Source organism: Squalius cephalus (assembly GCF_949319135.1).
Source record: "Squalius cephalus genome assembly, chromosome: 15".
NCBI classification, from domain to species: domain Eukaryota; kingdom Metazoa; phylum Chordata; class Actinopteri; order Cypriniformes; family Leuciscidae; genus Squalius; species Squalius cephalus.
Window position 1 is genome coordinate 33,130,296 of NC_137136.1, and position 18,368 is coordinate 33,148,663.

Sequence of the window (18,368 nt, forward strand, 5' to 3'; positions counted from 1 at the left end):
TATTATTATTATTATTATTATTATTATTATTATTATTATTGGCCCAATAAATCCAAAAGTCTATAACCTTTTTTATAATTCCTTTTAATTTTCAAATATACATTTTTGTTTTTTTATTTCCGTGACATTTCCAGGTGTAGAAATCACACTTTAAAAAAATTCTCTTATATATCCAGGTTTTCCAGGATCTTGATTTTTAGCGGTTTTTGCTTATTTTAATGCTCGTTTTAAATCTTTTCTATAAATATTGAATGATATTGAATTTTGTGTCCCGCTCACAAGTGTTTGAGAGCCACTGTTTTTAAAACTTTTTTAAATTAAATTAAATGTATTATTGCATGGAGATTTTATAACATTTGAGAGACTTGAGAGGAGTAAATGCATCCCGTGTGAACGGCCATATCCCTGATCCATCAATCCAGAACACTGACAGTACCGCCATCCCAGCATGCTGTTCTGCTTTAACATCATGCTTTACTGTGTGTGTGTGTGTGTGTGTGTAGCTGATGCCATCCCAGGGGTGTTGAGATGGCAGGCCCGTCTGTGGGGTTTGGTCACCAAACTGAGAACGGCCCGCGAGGGTCAAGAGACGCCCGACCCGTCCGTCCTGAACAAGAGAGAGCGCTCCGAGGCCAAGAAGATCTGGGAGAACAAGAACTACGCCATCACAGAGGTGAACACACTCCAGAGACGACACTGATGTTTAGACACAAATGCATTTCACGTCATCATCTTCTGGAGCCTGTTGTACACATCTGACCTGCTTGTAGAGTAAATGAGCAGTGAGTTACTTACTAAATATTTGAGCCAGGGATGTGATTTTTCCGGATTAATCCGGAATTCCGGATTTTCCGACCTGAAAATGTGACCTACGTGAATCATGCAGATCTGTAAAAAAAAAAAAAAAAAAAGGAGGAGGGGGGGGGGGGGGGGGGGGTGGAGCATCTCACAGCCGTCACTATGGCAACCCGGGACGGAACCACAATCGCCGCGAATCGCCGTCCCCGCGCAACAGGGCCACACCGGGCGGCACGTCAACATGGTTACAGATGGCAAAGAGATGCAATTTTCCCCCGCCCAGCGAGTGCTTGAAGTGCGTCAGAAAGAGAGCGCGCGCGCGATCAGTTGTTGGTAATTTGTTGTGTAGCGTGCGCGACGCCGCATCCAATGTAGACAGCATTGCTTTTGTTTGAGGGCGCTTAACACACACAGGCTCGTAGAAACGGCCCTGGCAGCTCGCGCCAGTTCTAGACACGGTGAAAGTTTCCTGATTGTGACGGATGGCCGAATTTACATGACACATTATAAATGAGCATTATAGTCTGCGATAGATACAGTGCCAAAAAGAAGAGAAGAGGATAAAAGGGGATAAAGACAGAGGTAAAGTGATGTAGTGAATGAACAGTTTATCTAATTGCATAGGAGTAAGATACTATAATTTCATGGCAGTTATTTTTACCTTAAACTTAATGTTAGCAGTTGTTCTGAGTTCTCCAGAGGCTGCAGACTGTGATTTTGTAACAATCATGTCAGTTTTAAGACGTGATTTATTATCACTTTTTTATTAATGTTTTACTCTACAGTTGTGCAGTTTTGGGGTGAATACAGTACAGGCCAAAAGTTTGGAAACATTACTATTTTTAATGTTTTTGAAAGAAGTTTCTTCTGCTCATCAAGCCTGCATTTATTTGACCAAAAATAGCCTACAGAATTTTTTTTATAAATACTGTGATATATTATTACAATTTAAAATGATTGGTTTTCAATTTATTATACTTTAAATTATCATTTATTTCTGTGATGAAAAGCTGAATTTTCAGGATCATTACTCCAGTCTTCAGTGTCACATGTGACATCCAGTCTATCACATGATCCTTTAGAAATCATTCTAATGTTCTGATTTATTATGAGTGTTGGAAACAGTTCTGCTGCCTAATATATTTGATGAATAAAAGGTTAAAAAGAACTGCATTTATTCAAAATAAAAAATATATATATTTTCTTATTCTTTCTTATATCTATATCTTATTTACTATCAATTTTTCACAATACTAACAATATTTCAAAAAAAGAAAGAAAAAAATTACTGACCCCAAATAACTGACCAGTAGTGTATATTGTTGTTACAAAAGATTTCTATTTTTAAAACATTTTCTTCTTCTTTTTTTTTTTCATTTTTAATTTTAAATGTTTTACTTTTTATTCATCAAAGTATCCTAAAAGTATCACAGGTTATTAAAAAATATTAAGCAGCAGAACTGTTTCTAACTTTGATAATGAATCATCATATTAGAATGATTTCTAAAGGACTGGAGTAATGATCCTGAAAATTCAGCTTTGCATCACAGAAAAAAAAAGATAATTTAAAGTATAGGCTAATAAATGGAAAACCAATTATTTTAAATTGTAATAATATATCACAATATTGCATTTTTTTGTTATGTTGTTATGTGTCATACTCATGACATAAGTTGGATGTTGCACATTAAGCAGTTTAAGTTAGGTGTAAAAAAAATTAAAAATATATATTTTATTTTTTAAATTCAAATAAGTTGTTGTCGTGTCATAAAAAGTTGGATGTTGCACATTTAGCAGTATAGGTTTAGTAAAAAGATATTATGTTTTAAAATTCAAAAAAGTTATTGTCATTGTTGTTATAATTATTATTACTACTATTATTATACTATACTATTACTATAGAATAGTAATTACTATTACTATATAACTATTCTATTATTATAGAATGGTGTTGATGGCGCAGTGGATTAGACACTTGGGTCGTCTCAGTATATTTTCCTGCTTTTTTGTCCTTAGCCAATCACATGCCTGTTGAGCGATGTACCAGTAAATGCAGTTGACACCGCATATAAACTTAGAGCAATGGTTGGAACAAATTAATAAGTAATATAATAGAACTTTATATTCAGGATGCAGAGCTACTTTGAATGGTATTTAATGGAGAACGATCCATTTTGCCCCAGAATGGTGTAGTTACAGCATCTACCAGCAGGGGCTGTTGGGTCATGCTAACTAGCCAAACCCTCAGCTTTAAAGCGATAGTTCTCCCAAAAATGAAATGATTTACTCACCCTCAAGCCTTCCTAGGTGTATATGACTTTCTTCTTTCAGACGAATAAAATCGGAGTTATATGAAAAAAGTCCTGGCTCTTCCAAGCTTTATAATGGCAGTGAATGGCCGTTTATGTTTTGAAGTCCATCAAAGCGCATCCATCCATGATAAAGTAAATCCACACTGTTCTGGGGGGTTAATAAAGGCCTTCTGAAGCGAAGCCATGCAGTTTTGTAAGAAGAATATCCATATTTAAAACTTTATCAACTAAAATAACTAGTTTCCGGCAGACGGCCGTATGCATCGATTTACGGCGAAAGAGCAACACTTGACCCGACGCATGATGTAATGACGAACGCAGAAGCCAGAAGAAGGAGCAAGACAAAACACCAGTCACGAATTAGAAGTCTAAAAGGAGAATTTTTAAATGGAAATGTGAGAGGAGTTTGAGTTTGTTGCCCAGCCCTGTTTGTTTGAACTGTGAGAGGCGTCAAAACTTACGTTACTCCTTCATCTACGTCACACATCGTCAACTGTTACTCTTTTGGCGGAACAAGACTCGCGTACGGCCGTCTGCCGGAAGCTAGTTATTTTAGTCGATAAACGGAAGCTAGTTTTTTTAGTGGATATTTTAGTTTAAATATGGATATTTTTCTTACACAAACGCATCGCTTCAGAAGGCCTTTATTAACCCCCCAGAGCAGTGTGGATTTACTTTTATCATGAATAGATGCGCTTTGATGGTCTTCAAAAAATATAAAGCCATTCACTGCCATTATAAAGCTTGGAAGAGCCAGGACATTTTTTAATATAACTCAATTTAATAATTTAATTTGTCTGAAAGAAGAAGTCATATACACCTAGGAAGGCTTGAGGGTGAGTAAATCATGGGGTAATTTTTGGGTGAACTAACACTTTAACTAGGGGCCTGTCCAAATACCCACACTTGCAGTCTTGGCCACTTGAACAGGAAGTAAGTGCTGAAGTCTGTCCCATCTCTTAAAAATGCCAAAGCGCTGAACGTACACTAAACACACACTAGAATACTATTTCTCGAAGCTAAGCGTATCCCCCATCATGCATCATGTTCCGGAACTCGTGTGCCCGGAAATCGCATGATGTCGAGGAAAACATTCCACTGTAAGTTAAATTAATTAGATATAACATACAATTTGGTAGTAAAATATAAAGTGTTTCACATTTTATTTGTGCAAATGTATTTTGTACAACAGTTGCCACTGCTTTTTATAACTGAATTAGAAGCACCACACTTTTTAATTGGTGTCTTCTGTAACATAGAGGACTACAGTACAGACATTTAGAAGTTTATTTTAAAATGCAATATTGGAAATCAAAATAAAGCTCTGAAAACACATGCATTTTTGCAACACTACAAGTGTGTCCCATCGGGTAATCAAACGTTCTACACACACTTGCAGTCTTCACGCTCACTTAAACACTTGGGTCAAATGCAGGACGAGTGGTCAAGTGCAGAGACAGCCAGAGTGGGTATCTGGACAGACCCTGTTATTGAGGAAAGAGTGAGTAATGTGTTGCACTCCTTGGCCATTAGGGGTCACTACAGATCCCATCTGTGTCTGTTGCATTCGGGTTAGTTTAGATATGCTTGGGTTGGAAATTATTCTTCAAAGTACCAATATTTCATGCATTGTTCATTTAAACTTCTTGTGTAAAAATGACAAAAATACTCTTTCCTCCCAAAGCAGAATGTACTGTACGGTAACCTCTGAACACGGTCAAAAAATAAATAATTGCACATAAGTTTAGTTGCTGCCGTAATTGTTTTTAGGTCAAATCAAATTGGCTGTGCAAGTCATTTCAACTCTTTCAACTTTAAAATCTTGTCTAGTTGAATCTCGTATGAACAAGGCAAGGCAAGTTTATTTATATAGCACATTTCATACACTATGGTAAATCAAAGTGCTTTACAGAAAGGAATTAAAATAATCACAAAATAAAAGTAAGGAAAATTAAAACAGTTATAAAAGGAATTAAAAGAGTAAAAAGATGAAACATAGATAAACTTCTCATCTAGCAAAACACCGGTGTATCTTATTTTTCACAACTCCCAGAGATTTTCCCATGGTGATTACAATAATAAAAGAATAAAATAAATTTCTTAAATTATTTTGTTGATTTAAAGTAAAGGAAAAACATTAATTTCCATGATTATTGATCATATTATTTTTTACAGTGAAAGGAATAGTTGAGATGCAGAAATAATGAACATTCTTTCATTGTTCATTTACTATGTTGTTCCTAATATGACCTTGCTGTGAAACACAAAAGACGTTTTAAAGAATATCTAAGCAGTTTCTATCTCCCATCATCTGCATATGATAAGCACATCTGTCACCAATAAGGCCAAACAGCACCATAAAGTAGTTCATCAACTCAAAGCCCATTTCACAGTCGTTTCAGAAAAAAGAACAGCCTGAACATTCGGCTAAACATTTGCTTTGTGTTTCATGGAAGAAAGTCAAATAGGTTTACACTACAAGAAATGGAAATTAATAGTTTTATTCGGCAATGATGTGACAGGAAAGACATAATGTTTCTATTTCAAATAAATGCTGTTCTTTTGAACTTTCAATTCATCACAGAATCACAGTTTCCACAGAAATATGAAAAGGCACAACAGTTGTCGACATTGATAATAATCATCATATTAGAGTGATTTCTGAAGGATCATGTGACACTGAAGACTGGAGTAATGATGCTGAAATTATTTTATTATTTTACATGCTAATAATATTTCATAATATTACTATTTTTACTGTATTTTTGATCAGATAAATGCAGCCTTGGTGAGCAAAATAAACTTCTTTTAAAAAACATAAAAAAATCTTACTGACCCCAAACTTTAAATGACATAATTTCCATTTTGGAGTGAACGATTTCTTTAGCAAATGAAAGGGTGTGTCCAGTGGGAAAGTGACGTTACGTGTGGAATGTGTAAATATAGCCAGTATAAATAGCCTCTCAGGGCTGAGATTGATTTTGCGCTGGTAAAAGCGCCTCCGGGCTCGACTGGATCCAGTCCAGAGCTGCTGAGACTCACATTATCTGATCTCGTGCCGGGAAAAGCCGCTGTCATCAGCTCTGTCCTTCCTCCGGTCAGGACCTCTGCAGGATAGTGGTTGTTCTTTCCGTTCTGATGTGGAAACTGGTGATGTCGTCTCAAACATGACAAAAGAGCAGCTTCCACCAGCAGAGGTCATGTTTTCACATCAGGCTTTATCAGTGAATAACCCTCCATCCTCTGCAGGAATGATGAGCAAGCTCTGAAACCCTGCTGTCTGCTTCCAACATAAGCAAGAATTAAAGGGTTAGTTCACCCAAAAATGAAAATTCTGTCAGTAATTACTCTCCCTCATGTTGTTCAACCCCGTAAGACTTTCGTTCATCTTCAGAACACATATTAAGATATTTGTGATGAAATCTGAGAGCTGGCTCACTCCTTCATAGGCTTCTCTGTAATCGATATCTGCCGGCCCAGAAAAGTTAGGAAAGACATCGTTAGAATAGTCAAGTGACTACAGTGGCTCAACCTTAAAGGGATAGTTCACTTTGAAATTAAATTTTGGTATGTTTTAGCTTACCTCAAGGGCATCCAAGATGTAGGTGTCTTTTTTTCCGCAGTAGTTTCAATTTTGATATTTTTAGGTCAAACCGTTCTTGTCTGTCAGTCATATAATGCAGGTCTATGGTCACTGTCTCAAAGAGCATGCACAGAGTCCAAATTAAACAATTCCCCATCGTCCGCAGACTGGTGCATAGATATATATACACTAGAATAGATGTCGCCTCGTTCCAATGAACTGCCGTAGACAAGGCGACATCTAGTGTATATATATCTATGCACCAGTCTGCGCACACGTCACACACCAGGAAGCACCCGCGCCCTCAGATCACTTGGACGTGGGTGTGTTATAAGAGGTAAAAACGATATAAATACTGTTCGTTTTCTCACACAAACCGCTCGTTTCGTGTCTTAGGCCATCAATGTGTACTTACGATGGGGAATTGTTTCATTTGGACGATGGGGAATTGTTTAATTTGGACTCTGTGCATGCTCTTTGAGACAGTGACCACAGACCTGCATTATAGGACTGACAGACAAGAACGGTTTGACCTAAAAATATCAAAATTGAAACTACTGCGGAAACAAAGACACCTACATCTTGGATGCCCTTGAGGTAAGCTGAAACATACCAAAATTTTATTTCAAAGTGAACTATCCCTTTAAGTTTATCAAGTGATGAGAATACTTTTTGTGCGCAAAAACAAACAAAAATAATGACTTTATTCAACTATTCATGTTCTTCTGTGTTTCTCTGAGTGAGTTCACGTAGTGTAACAGCGCAGCGCTTCTGGGTTGTACGTCAGAACGTAGGCTCACTATTGGCCGACGCTGGTCATGTGTGTGATGCTAAGATCCTACGTTCTGATGCTTCTGGTACGATACGATACTTGGCAACATTGCTGAGCAAGATTATTCTCTTGTCAGGTCACAGGCCACTTCACAGAGGACTTCTTGTTTAATGCGGCCATCTCTCGACTCATGGGCCTGACCAACACACTCTCAGTAAGTCAACAGTCGGACTTTCAGAATAATGTGTTTGGAAATTCAAAAGATTGATTGAGTTTCTGAACTCTCTGACTGTAGCAAGCCTCGGCTGGAGTGGTTCTGCACAGCGTGGAGTTCGAGGAGGCTTTGGCTTCGCTCTGTGTGATGACGGCACCCATGTGTCCACACCTGGCTTCTGAACTCTGGGCAGGTATGACACACTCCACACACTCCACAACCTCCACATTTACTCATCCTCATGTTTCCAGAGCAGGACAGTTCAATAAAAGTGAATGTGGATGACACTGCCAAGCTACAAAAAGAAAAGTGTCATAAAAGTGGTCCATTAGACTTACTGTACGTGCTTAAATTCTTCTTAAAGCTACACTGTGTGATTTTTACCCCCATCTAGCGGTGAAATTGTATATGACTACCCAGTGAATATTAGTTTCTGTTCCTCTCAATTCCGAGAGCGTTTTAACTCCTACGGTGGCCGTATTATTCCAAGATTAACATGGCTTCCAGTTATCACTTCGTCCATGACAATAAACAATACGTCTAAAATGAATAAAACTACAGGACAGATGTCAGGAGGTAAACTTCACCCTTGGAATCGGCTATCCCAGCATAATCAGATTAGGCTAACGTTACATTGTGTACAAAGTAAAAGCAATTAAAAATAACTCAAATTTACAGTGTCCTTTTTTTTATATAGCTTAAAAAATTGCGCCTTTAAAACTATTCATCACCTGTGATCCGTCGCAGCACAGATTTATGTTACAAGGTAAACAATACTTTTTCACCATTGACGCGAGGATGAAGTTATACTAGAGGTCGATCTGGCGTTATGCACAACCATGCTATGGTTAGACAAGCAACTATAAAACTTCGAATTTACACAAATGAATTACAACAGGCTGAATTACCTGTCGAGAAGAAAGCAGGCAACCTCGGCGTCCGTTTTAAAATCTTCTCCTCATGGGCTCTTACCATCTGGGAAAAGTTACTCCAATATTGACTATGGTCTTGCTGATTTGCCTGTCGCGTTGACGTTTTAATTCTCTCTTTCAAATGTGAGTACGCACGCACACACACACACTATCTTTCAAATCTGCCGGCACTCGCGAGCTCGCGAGTAATCTCCCCCTCGCATTCGTCACGGTGTCACTGAGTGAAAAACGCAAAAGGCGAAGCTTGAATTTACAGGTATGTCCCTCTTTGGCTAATGTAGTTTCAAGATGGAGGGGCAACATGGCGACCGGCATTCGAACCCCTCACCCATATGTACTTTCAATGGCAGATTATAAACTTAAGAGAATACTTTATTACTTGAAAGAAGTAAATATACATTAATGAGCACATATATTTTTGAAAGAACTAAGTGTTTTTTGCTAAGAATCAACTAAAAAAGTTACACAGTGTAGCTTTAAGTCATACGATAGTTTTGTGAGGAACAAACCGAGAGTTGTTATTCACTGAAAATCTTCCTCTTCGCCGTTGCTCTCAAATCTTACAGTCCTGCCAGGATTACATCAAACTTAGCTTATTTTTGGTCAATATTGAACGATTTACGATTATTTAACACGATTATTGGTGGGTGATATGATCAAAGTATTATTTCATGACATGAGTCATTTTAAATATCAGTGACATTTCAAAATTCAGCAAAAAAACGAATACTAGGTCAACTAATAAGAAAAAGGTCCTCAACATAATTACGTAAGACAAGTAAACAGTAAGCAATACAATCATGGCAAAACTACTAAAAGACAAAACAGACAAATAAGTACAACAGAATGAAAATACAAATTAAATAAACAGTGTTGTAAGTTTTTCAGGAAGGTGTACTAACAGTGGTGTTCAGAGAAGTAAGAGCCTTTGATTAATCAAATGTAAAATAACACTGTATAACGGTCTTAGTGTACAAATTAAATATAGATTAATCTTTATTAAAGCTAAGTTATTCAGTCAGGATCAGTGAGTGTTCTGTGATAGTCATTAATGACAGACTGCAGCAGGGTTATTAGGCTGCTGTCTCTTTAATGGCCGGGACACACTGCGGTCGGCTGTAGGGCCGTTTTTAGCATCGGTCGGCTTAGTTTTTTCAGTGTGTTCTGCACCATTACAACTACAACTACAACTACGTTACAACAATACAACTTTAACATAGTAGGATGTCCTGTTACTTTATCCTCTACAGTAAAAGACCTGGGTGTTATACTAGATTGCAACCTGTCTTAAATATGTTACAAGAACCGCCTTTTTCCACCTTAGAAACATTGCTAAGCTACGTAATATCCTATCAGTTTCTGATGCAGAAAAGCTAGTTCATGCGTTCATGACCTCGAGTCTAGATGACTGTAATGCTTTATTAGCTGGTTGTCCTGCATCCTCAATAAACAAGCTACAGTTAGTCCAAAATGCTGCCGCTAGAGTTCTTACTAGATCAAGAAAATATGATCATATAACACCAATTTTATCATCTCTACATTGGTTACCTATAAAGTCCCGTATTAACTACAAGGTATTGCTACTGACTTATAAAGCCCTAAACGGCTTAGCTCCAGTCTATTTAACGGATCTTCTGTCGCCCTATAATCCATCGCGCTCTTTAAGATCACTAAATTCGAGGCTTTTGGTCATACCTAGGATATCCAGATCCACCAAAGAGCATTTTCACATTTAAATAAATCCGGTCTCTAGTTCATAAACGCCAGAGGAGAACTGGCCCCCGACTGAGCCCGGGTTCTCCCAAGGTTTTTTTTTCTCCATTAGGTCCTGATGGAGTTTTTCGGTTCCTTGCCACTGTTGCCTTTGGCTTGCTCAGTTGGGGATATTTAATTTAATTTAATCAATCAATAATACTATTGATCAGCCTTTTCCACTAGAAACAAACCTTGTTGTATTATTTTAATTTAATACTGTGAAGCTGCTTTGATACAATCTGTATTGTGAAAAGCGGCATACAAATATACTTGACTTGACTTGACTTGACCGTTGGCTGTAGTCGGATGCCGTCAGGGTTTTTTGGGCCAACTCAGCATGTTGAATCAGCGACGGGCTGTCGGTGAGAGAGAGAACACTCTGATTGGCTGTTCAGCTCAGCGAACGAGCCCGTGAACGAGAATAAAAGTGAAAGCGATGAAAGCGAGCAAAGAATTCAAGATGGTAAAGAAAAAAGGCTGTTAGAATTATTTCATATTACTTGAACATTCAAATGCATGAATATTTTCAAAATAACATGAGCCGAATGAAGAAAGTGATCAGCGTGATTGATATTCAAAATGGCAAGCAAGCGCTGCTTTGTTTTACGGTTTGTATATCTGCAGTCCTAGTTTCAGCTTCACTTTTTGAATGACGAAATTCGACTACCTGCTGATATAGACACTTACACACAGGCGCAGAACACACCTGCTAGTTGACAGTCGGCATTAATCCTTCTGGTGTGTTCAAGCTCAGTGTTTTTGCCGATACGCAGCCAACACGAGGCAACAACACAGTCAGCTTTCCCCGCCGCTAGTTCTTTGGTGTCGGCTTGGTCTTTCCCGGGCTTAAGAGCTAATGCACGGATCCAACATACTGTTACACACGTGTCTTCTCTCTCAAATGTGTAAGTTTACATAAGACTCCCTGTGTTTACGTGAGCACTCTCCAAAAAGGCATTTTGATTTTGTGTGTGTGTGTGTTTAGGCGCGTATCCAAAGCTTTTGCTTATCCGGGTTCGGCCCCGTCTCGAAGCGCGCACAGAAAGCCGCCTGGGGAACTGTGTCTCTTTTGCGGCTTAATGCGCTTTTTAATAACAAATACTTCCCGCAGTTTAGCAAAAGTAGACTGTATTTTACAACACTCACTTATTTGGCTGATTTGGATGTTAAGCTTGGGCTTGGTGGATGCTAACCTTCAGGAAACATGTCCATGTACAGTCAAACCAAAAATTATTCAGACACCTGATATCATTTTTGATATTTTTTTACTAGTGGGTGCAGGACACTATAGTTCATTTATGTAAGTGAGGAGAGCAAAATTATGTAATCTGACATATTATACCCAAAAAATACTTCATACAGTAATTCTTCATTCTTCTACCAGTAAAATTTATAAAAATGTGTGACCAAAAATGATTCAGACACTTTGACCTGACCATGTTTTGCTGAAGTGTGTTTTCTTTAATTGCTAATGCTCTTTTTACACACAGACTGAACAAAATGAAGCATTGCTTGGTGATTGGTTGAGCTAAACTCGTATCATCTAATTGTGTAGTTAAATTTAACAGCTGACAGATATTCAACATAATTCATGTGTGAGACAGATGGATGGACAAAACCAGTCAAATATCAACTGATTTGAGAACTCTTGTCATGTTTATCACCATTTTCTAAACTATAGCGAGTAAACTGTGATAATGTGAGAAATGTTGAAGGTGTCTGAATAAGTTTTGGTTTGACTGTAGCAGCTTATCTAATCCTGAAAGAGTCTGTTACACTCTGCAGAAGTGCATACACATACACATATTGTTTCATGTTTCTAGTGAATATCTGTGCTGTAGTCCGACAGGACGACTGTTATTGTGTTTACACCAACATGTTCACTATTATATTGTTATAAATACCTTACATGAAGTTCTGTATTTCTAATGTTTACTACATTTACAACTCAAAACCCATATACATTAAACTGAGCCAGTGATGCCCATAACTGTCAAGATCATATTAACTGTGTTTATATTTAACATAATATTGTAAATGTTTATGAGCCAAACGCTTTGTCATTTCAAACATCAGTGAACATGCTTATGTCAAATTCCTTATTAAACTCCTCCATATTTGTGTATGCACAATGTCAGTTGAACTGGTAATAATAGTGTAAATCAGCAAAAAACACATGCACAAAATCCCTGCATCAACAATAGTAATCCAGCATGAGCCGTACATCAGGCTTTGCCACTGCTAATTAGGAGTTTCCTCTTCCATACTTTCTACAAACCAAATTTGATTTATGACCTTGTGCATTCAGTCATCATATTGTTCGTTTTCATGATCAGTTTTAAATGCTTTTTCATTTTAGTGCTTTTAAATGCTTTTAATTTTAGGGATGCACTGATTGGTCGATACCGATAACCAATTTATATTTGAAAGCCAGTAGCTGATATATTTTTATATCATTTTTGACTGCTTGATTTCAAAAGCAAAAGTCTCACCATTAAAAGCCGTGTCCCAAACACTTCAACATAAATCAAACATATACAGTACAGTAGCCTAGTTTAAACCACTGTAAGTTTTAAGATTAATATTAAACTCCTGTGGCTAGGTCAGGGCAGTGGTTCCCAAACTTGTCAGGCCCCCTTTTGTAGAGAAAATATGAAATATTAAAAATAAGCCCCCCATATACAGTACATCCAACACAAACACATGACATAACATTGCTTGCAAAATTCTATAGGATTTATTTGAAACCTTGTCTTCAACGGTTCATGATGTGAAGTCTTACCTTGTTTGTCTTCATACTGTCAGAAGTTAATATTTTGAGGCACACGACACACTTTGGTCTCTCTTCATCACCCTCTGTTGTACTGGTGAATCCGAAGGCGAAATATGCATCATCATATTTTCCTGTCTTCAGGCTGTGGCGATTGACACATTTGTCCTTTGTGTCAGAAGTTGTGTGAGCGTCAGAAATAGACATGCATCATATTCAGTTTACACGTCTCTCTGAAATACTAAATTCTGATTCTTCAATCACGTCATCTAGTGCTCTGTTATAACTGAACTGCTCAAGTCAGTACTGCGAGTCATCTTGAGGTAATAAAATATGTCAAATTAATAGATTGTGTATAATTATTTACTTTTGTGGCATAATAATGTATGTTTTTACTGTTTTTAGTTAACTGTGAAGCACTTTGGGCAACAACGTTGCTAGTAAATGTGCTATATAAATAAATACAAGTTGAAATTGAATAAGCTGGATAATTTGGCATTGGGGTCTCGCATCACCCTGAAGAGGTTACTTCTGCACAACAACCTGCTGACTGAACACTATTGCCTCGCAACCCTTATTATAACTCTGGGCCACCCTCGGGGTGACACCGCAGTCATGGGACCACTGGGTGAGGGTTCAGTTACTAGAATAAGGTGAAATTAACTTGTTGACATGAAGTTGCAAAGTTGCTTATAGTCAGTAGAGTGTCTGTTGAGGAGCATCACAATAAAGTGTGTTATCTGATATTAAAGGGATAGTTCACTTTGAAATTAAATTTTGGTATGTTTTAGCTTACCTCAAGGGCATCCAAGATGTAGGTGTCTTTTTTTCCGCAGTAGTTTCAATTCTGATATTTTTAGGTCAAACCGTTCTTGTCTGTCAGTCATATAATGCAGGTCTATGGTCACTGTCTCAAAGAGCATGCACAGAGTCCAAATTAAACAATTCCCTATCGTAAGTACACACTGATGGCCTAAGACACGAAACGAGCGGTTTGTGTGAGAAAACGAACAGTATTTATATCGTTTTTACCTCTTATAACACACCCACGTCCAAGTGATCTGTATGCAGACTGGTGCATAGATATATACACTAGATGCCGCTTCGTTCCAATGAACTGCAGTAGCCAAGGCGACATCTAGTGTATATATCTATGCACCAGTCTGCGCACACGTCACACACCAGGATGCGCCCGCGCCTTCAGATCACTTGGACGTGGCTGTGTATAAGAGGTAAGTACTGTTCGTTTTCTCACACAAACTGCTCGTTTCGTGTCTTAGGCCATCAATGTGTACTTACGATGGGGAATTGTTTAATTTGGACGATGGGGAATTGTTTTAATTTGGACTTCTCTCTGCATGCTCTTTGAGACAGTGACCACAGACCTGCATTAAATGACTGACAGACAAGAACGGTTTGACCTAAAAATATCAAAATTGAAACTACTGCGGAAAAAAAGACACCTACATCTTGGATGCCCTTGAGGTAAGCTAAAACATAACAAAATTTAATTTCAAAGTGAACTGTCCCTTTAAGCAGACAGTCTACTAATACTCTAATGAGAGTTAGTCGACATGGAGTTGCAAAAGTTAGTCGAACATCTAAAGTGGACGATCAAACAAAAAGTGTTACCATTTCTGTAATTGCGACATGTTTATGGGTAATTCATAATTTCAGTGTCTGGTTTGAATTCAAATTCTGTTAATTTTTCTAAATTTAAAAGGCTTCTCTGATTCAATGTCTGGATGATACCATGGTACTTTCTGATATCAGTACAACTTATTGCTGGTATGAAAATGGATTGTAGTAAAAAAAAAAAGTGACTTGAAAGTGAATTATTGTGAGTTGGGTGAAATGTCGTGGAAATGCTAGTGGTGAGGAGAAAAGGAAACTGTTGGCCCCTGTTGTCCATTTCATCACATCCCGCTATTGTCACACACACACACACACACACACACACACACACACACACACACACACACACACACACACACACACACACACACACACACACACACTCACTCACACACTCTCTCTCTCACACACACACACATGCAGAGACTTTGTGTTTTTCCCCTGAGGAAAACATGTACATGCTCTGATAACTGATGCTGACCAGAAGACATGTAACCATGTGACCAAACGTTACTTGTTAAGAGTGTGTTCATGTGTCTCCGCTAATAGAATTAGAGAACGTTTATGTTCTACAGAAAAAAAGAACAGCATGCAGGTTTGGATCAGTGTGAGAATGAGTGAATAATGGCTGAATTAATTTTTGGGGGGGACTTGTCCCTTCCTCTCCATCTTCCTCCTACACACACACAGACACACACTCACTCAGATACACACAAACATGCACACACAAACACATACACGCACACACAAACAGACACACACACACACACACACACACACACACACACACACACACACACACACACACACACACACACACACACACACAACAAACTTTCTATCTCTCTCACACACACACACACACACACACACACACACACACACACACACACATACACATACATACACACACTAAGGACAAGCGGAAATGTACATCCTTCCTGAAGGCCATGTTGAGGTCAGGCACAGGTTTCTAAATCTGTAGTCTCGACCATCAGACGTGTGTGTGTGTGTGTGTGTGTGTGCTCGATCATTCACTGTAAACAGTTCTTGCTTTGCTGTTGAGTTTGGTGACACTAGTGGTGCATTAATCTCCTCTTCATCTTTAACCCTGTATCATATTTGAAACTTTTCTGAAAGAGATGTTGCACACACAATCTACAACATGCCTTCTGTCATCATGCGGTCCATGTGTCTTTTTTGCTCTGAAATCTTTTCTAAAACAACTGTGTAAAAGTTAAGCATGACGGTACATCCAAGTCGATGAGACAACAACTACATAAATGTGTCCACTAACCATTCAAGAAATGTCCAGGTGCGTCTAATAGTTAAACTCTTCCTGAGTCTCTCCGTAAAGCTGCACTCGCTGCTGTTATTCCTGAGATTCTGGAGGAATGAGATTAGCCTGTTCTGTTATTGCCGGAGTATCCGAAGCTCCTGTGAAGGATCGGCCTCTTCTGAATGGGGAGGGGGGAAAGCAGCTCATTTGCATTTAAAGGGACACACACAAAAACGTTGCGTTTTTGCTCGCACCCAAAAAGGGACAAATTTGACAAGCTATAATAAATGATCTGGTATTTTGAGCTGAAATTTCACAGACACATTCTGGGGACACCATATGTTTATATTACATCTCGTGGAAAGGGGCGTAATATGTCACCTTTAAACTGAAAATGGAGAGACACGCAGGCCTCGTTTCCAGCTTTATCTCTACGACGCTGAATCTAGGCCTATTCTCATGGATTCTGTCGCCATTAAAGCATAGAGGAGATCGAGCCTTTGCCCCAGCCTTCCGGCGTATATCAGATCGGCACAGTCTTTAATCATCTCTTAAAGGATTAGTTCACTTTCAGAAACATTTTTCCTGATAATTTACTCACCCCCACGTCATCCAAGATGTTCATGTCTTTCTTTCTTCAGTCGAAAAGAAATTAAGGTTTCTGAGGAAAACATTCCAGGATTTTTCTCCATATAGTGACTTCAATGGCGTCCGACGGGTCGAAGGTCCAAATGTGAGTTTCAGTGCAGCTTCAAAGTCTCGACACGATCTCAGCCGAGGAATAAGAGTCTTATCTAGACAAACCATCAGTCATTTTCTAAAAAAATGTTTTAAATGATATACTTTTAAACCACAAATGCCCGTCTTGTACTATCTCTGAGATGTGCCACACATTACGTCATCACGTTGGAAATCACATCCAGGATATGCACACGTAAGGACCATTTTAAACAACAAACTGACACAAATACATATAAATGTGTGTCATACAATAACTTTGAACGGTCCTCCTAGTCCAAACTTGTAAACACTAGGTCGGTACTTACATCACGCGTGACCTTTCTAACGTGATGGCGCATCGCAGATCTAGAGCAAGACGAGCATTTGTGGTTAAAAAGTATATAATTTTTATAAAATGTCAGATTGTTTGTCTAGATAAGACTCTTACTCCTCGGCTGGGATCGTGTCGAGACTTTGAAGCTGCACTGAAACTCACATTTGGACCTTCGACCCGTCAGACCCCATTGAAGTCACTATATGGAGAAAAATCCTGGAATGTTTTCCTCAAAAACCTTCATTCCTTTTCCACTGAAGAAAGAAAGACATGAACATCTTGGATGACGTGGGGATGAGTAAATTATCAGGAAAAATGTTTTTGAAAGTGAACTAATCCTTTAAAACATTTTTTTTTTCTCTTGGCTTTCAATTCACTGTGAGCTTCTGGTTTTCTCTGTGTTTCTTCGTTGTTGTGTTGTTCAGCACTTTGGTCTGCTGTGTTTGCTGTTATTAAATGTGCTATTTAAATAAAACAAACTCAAAACTTGTCATATATAGAGTGACAACTGATATGATTTGTATGCATTTTATGTAATTAGTCTCTTATACAGATATAAAGACCTCTGAACAAGTGTTTTTTGTTTCTCCTCCAATACAAGCTTCATATTATCACTAGATCATACTAAATGAGCCATAAAAGCCTGATGTGTCAAATGTGGCACTCAACACACATGCACATTTTTAAAGGTTCAATAAACTCTTTCACTGTGCTTTACTCACCTGCTACATTCATGTCTTTGAATTATCTTCATTTCTGAGCTTTTCTAGCACATTTGAATAGTGTTGAAACTGACAGTTTCTTGAAACCTCTGTTAGGTTTGTCTGAGGTGAGGAATCCCCTAGGAAGTGTGTTGTCCGGGAAGGGAAGTGTCCTTCAGCAGCCGTGGCCTAGTGTGGACCCAGAGTACCTGCAAACCCCCGACACACTCCAGCTGACCGTACGGGTATGACACACACACACACACACACACACACACACACACACACACACACACACACACACACACACGGCCTAGTGTGGACCCAGAGTACCTGCTAACCCCCGACACACTCCAGCTGACCGTACGGGTATGACACACACACACACACACACACACACACACACACACACGGCCTAGTGTGGACCCAGAGTACCTGCTAACCCCCGACACACTCCAGCTGACCGTACGGGTATGACACACACACACACACACACACACACATGGCCGAGTGTGGACCCAGAGTACCTGCTAACCCCCGACACACTCCAGCTGACCGTACGG

General features: G+C 38.6%; 1 protein-coding gene across 1 annotated transcript in view; it reads left to right on the forward strand.

Moving 5' to 3' along the window:
• lars2 (leucyl-tRNA synthetase 2, mitochondrial) overlaps window positions 1-18,368 on the forward strand; it is a 131,641-nt gene that overhangs the window by 101,473 nt on the left and 11,800 nt on the right. Inside the window, exons 17-20 of the mRNA XM_079894226.1 lie at window positions 504-673; window positions 7,602-7,679; window positions 7,761-7,872; window positions 17,923-18,050. Coding sequence (XP_079750352.1) covers window positions 504-673; window positions 7,602-7,679; window positions 7,761-7,872; window positions 17,923-18,050 — 488 coding nt within the window. The remainder of the gene's footprint in view (window positions 1-503; window positions 674-7,601; window positions 7,680-7,760; window positions 7,873-17,922; window positions 18,051-18,368) is intronic.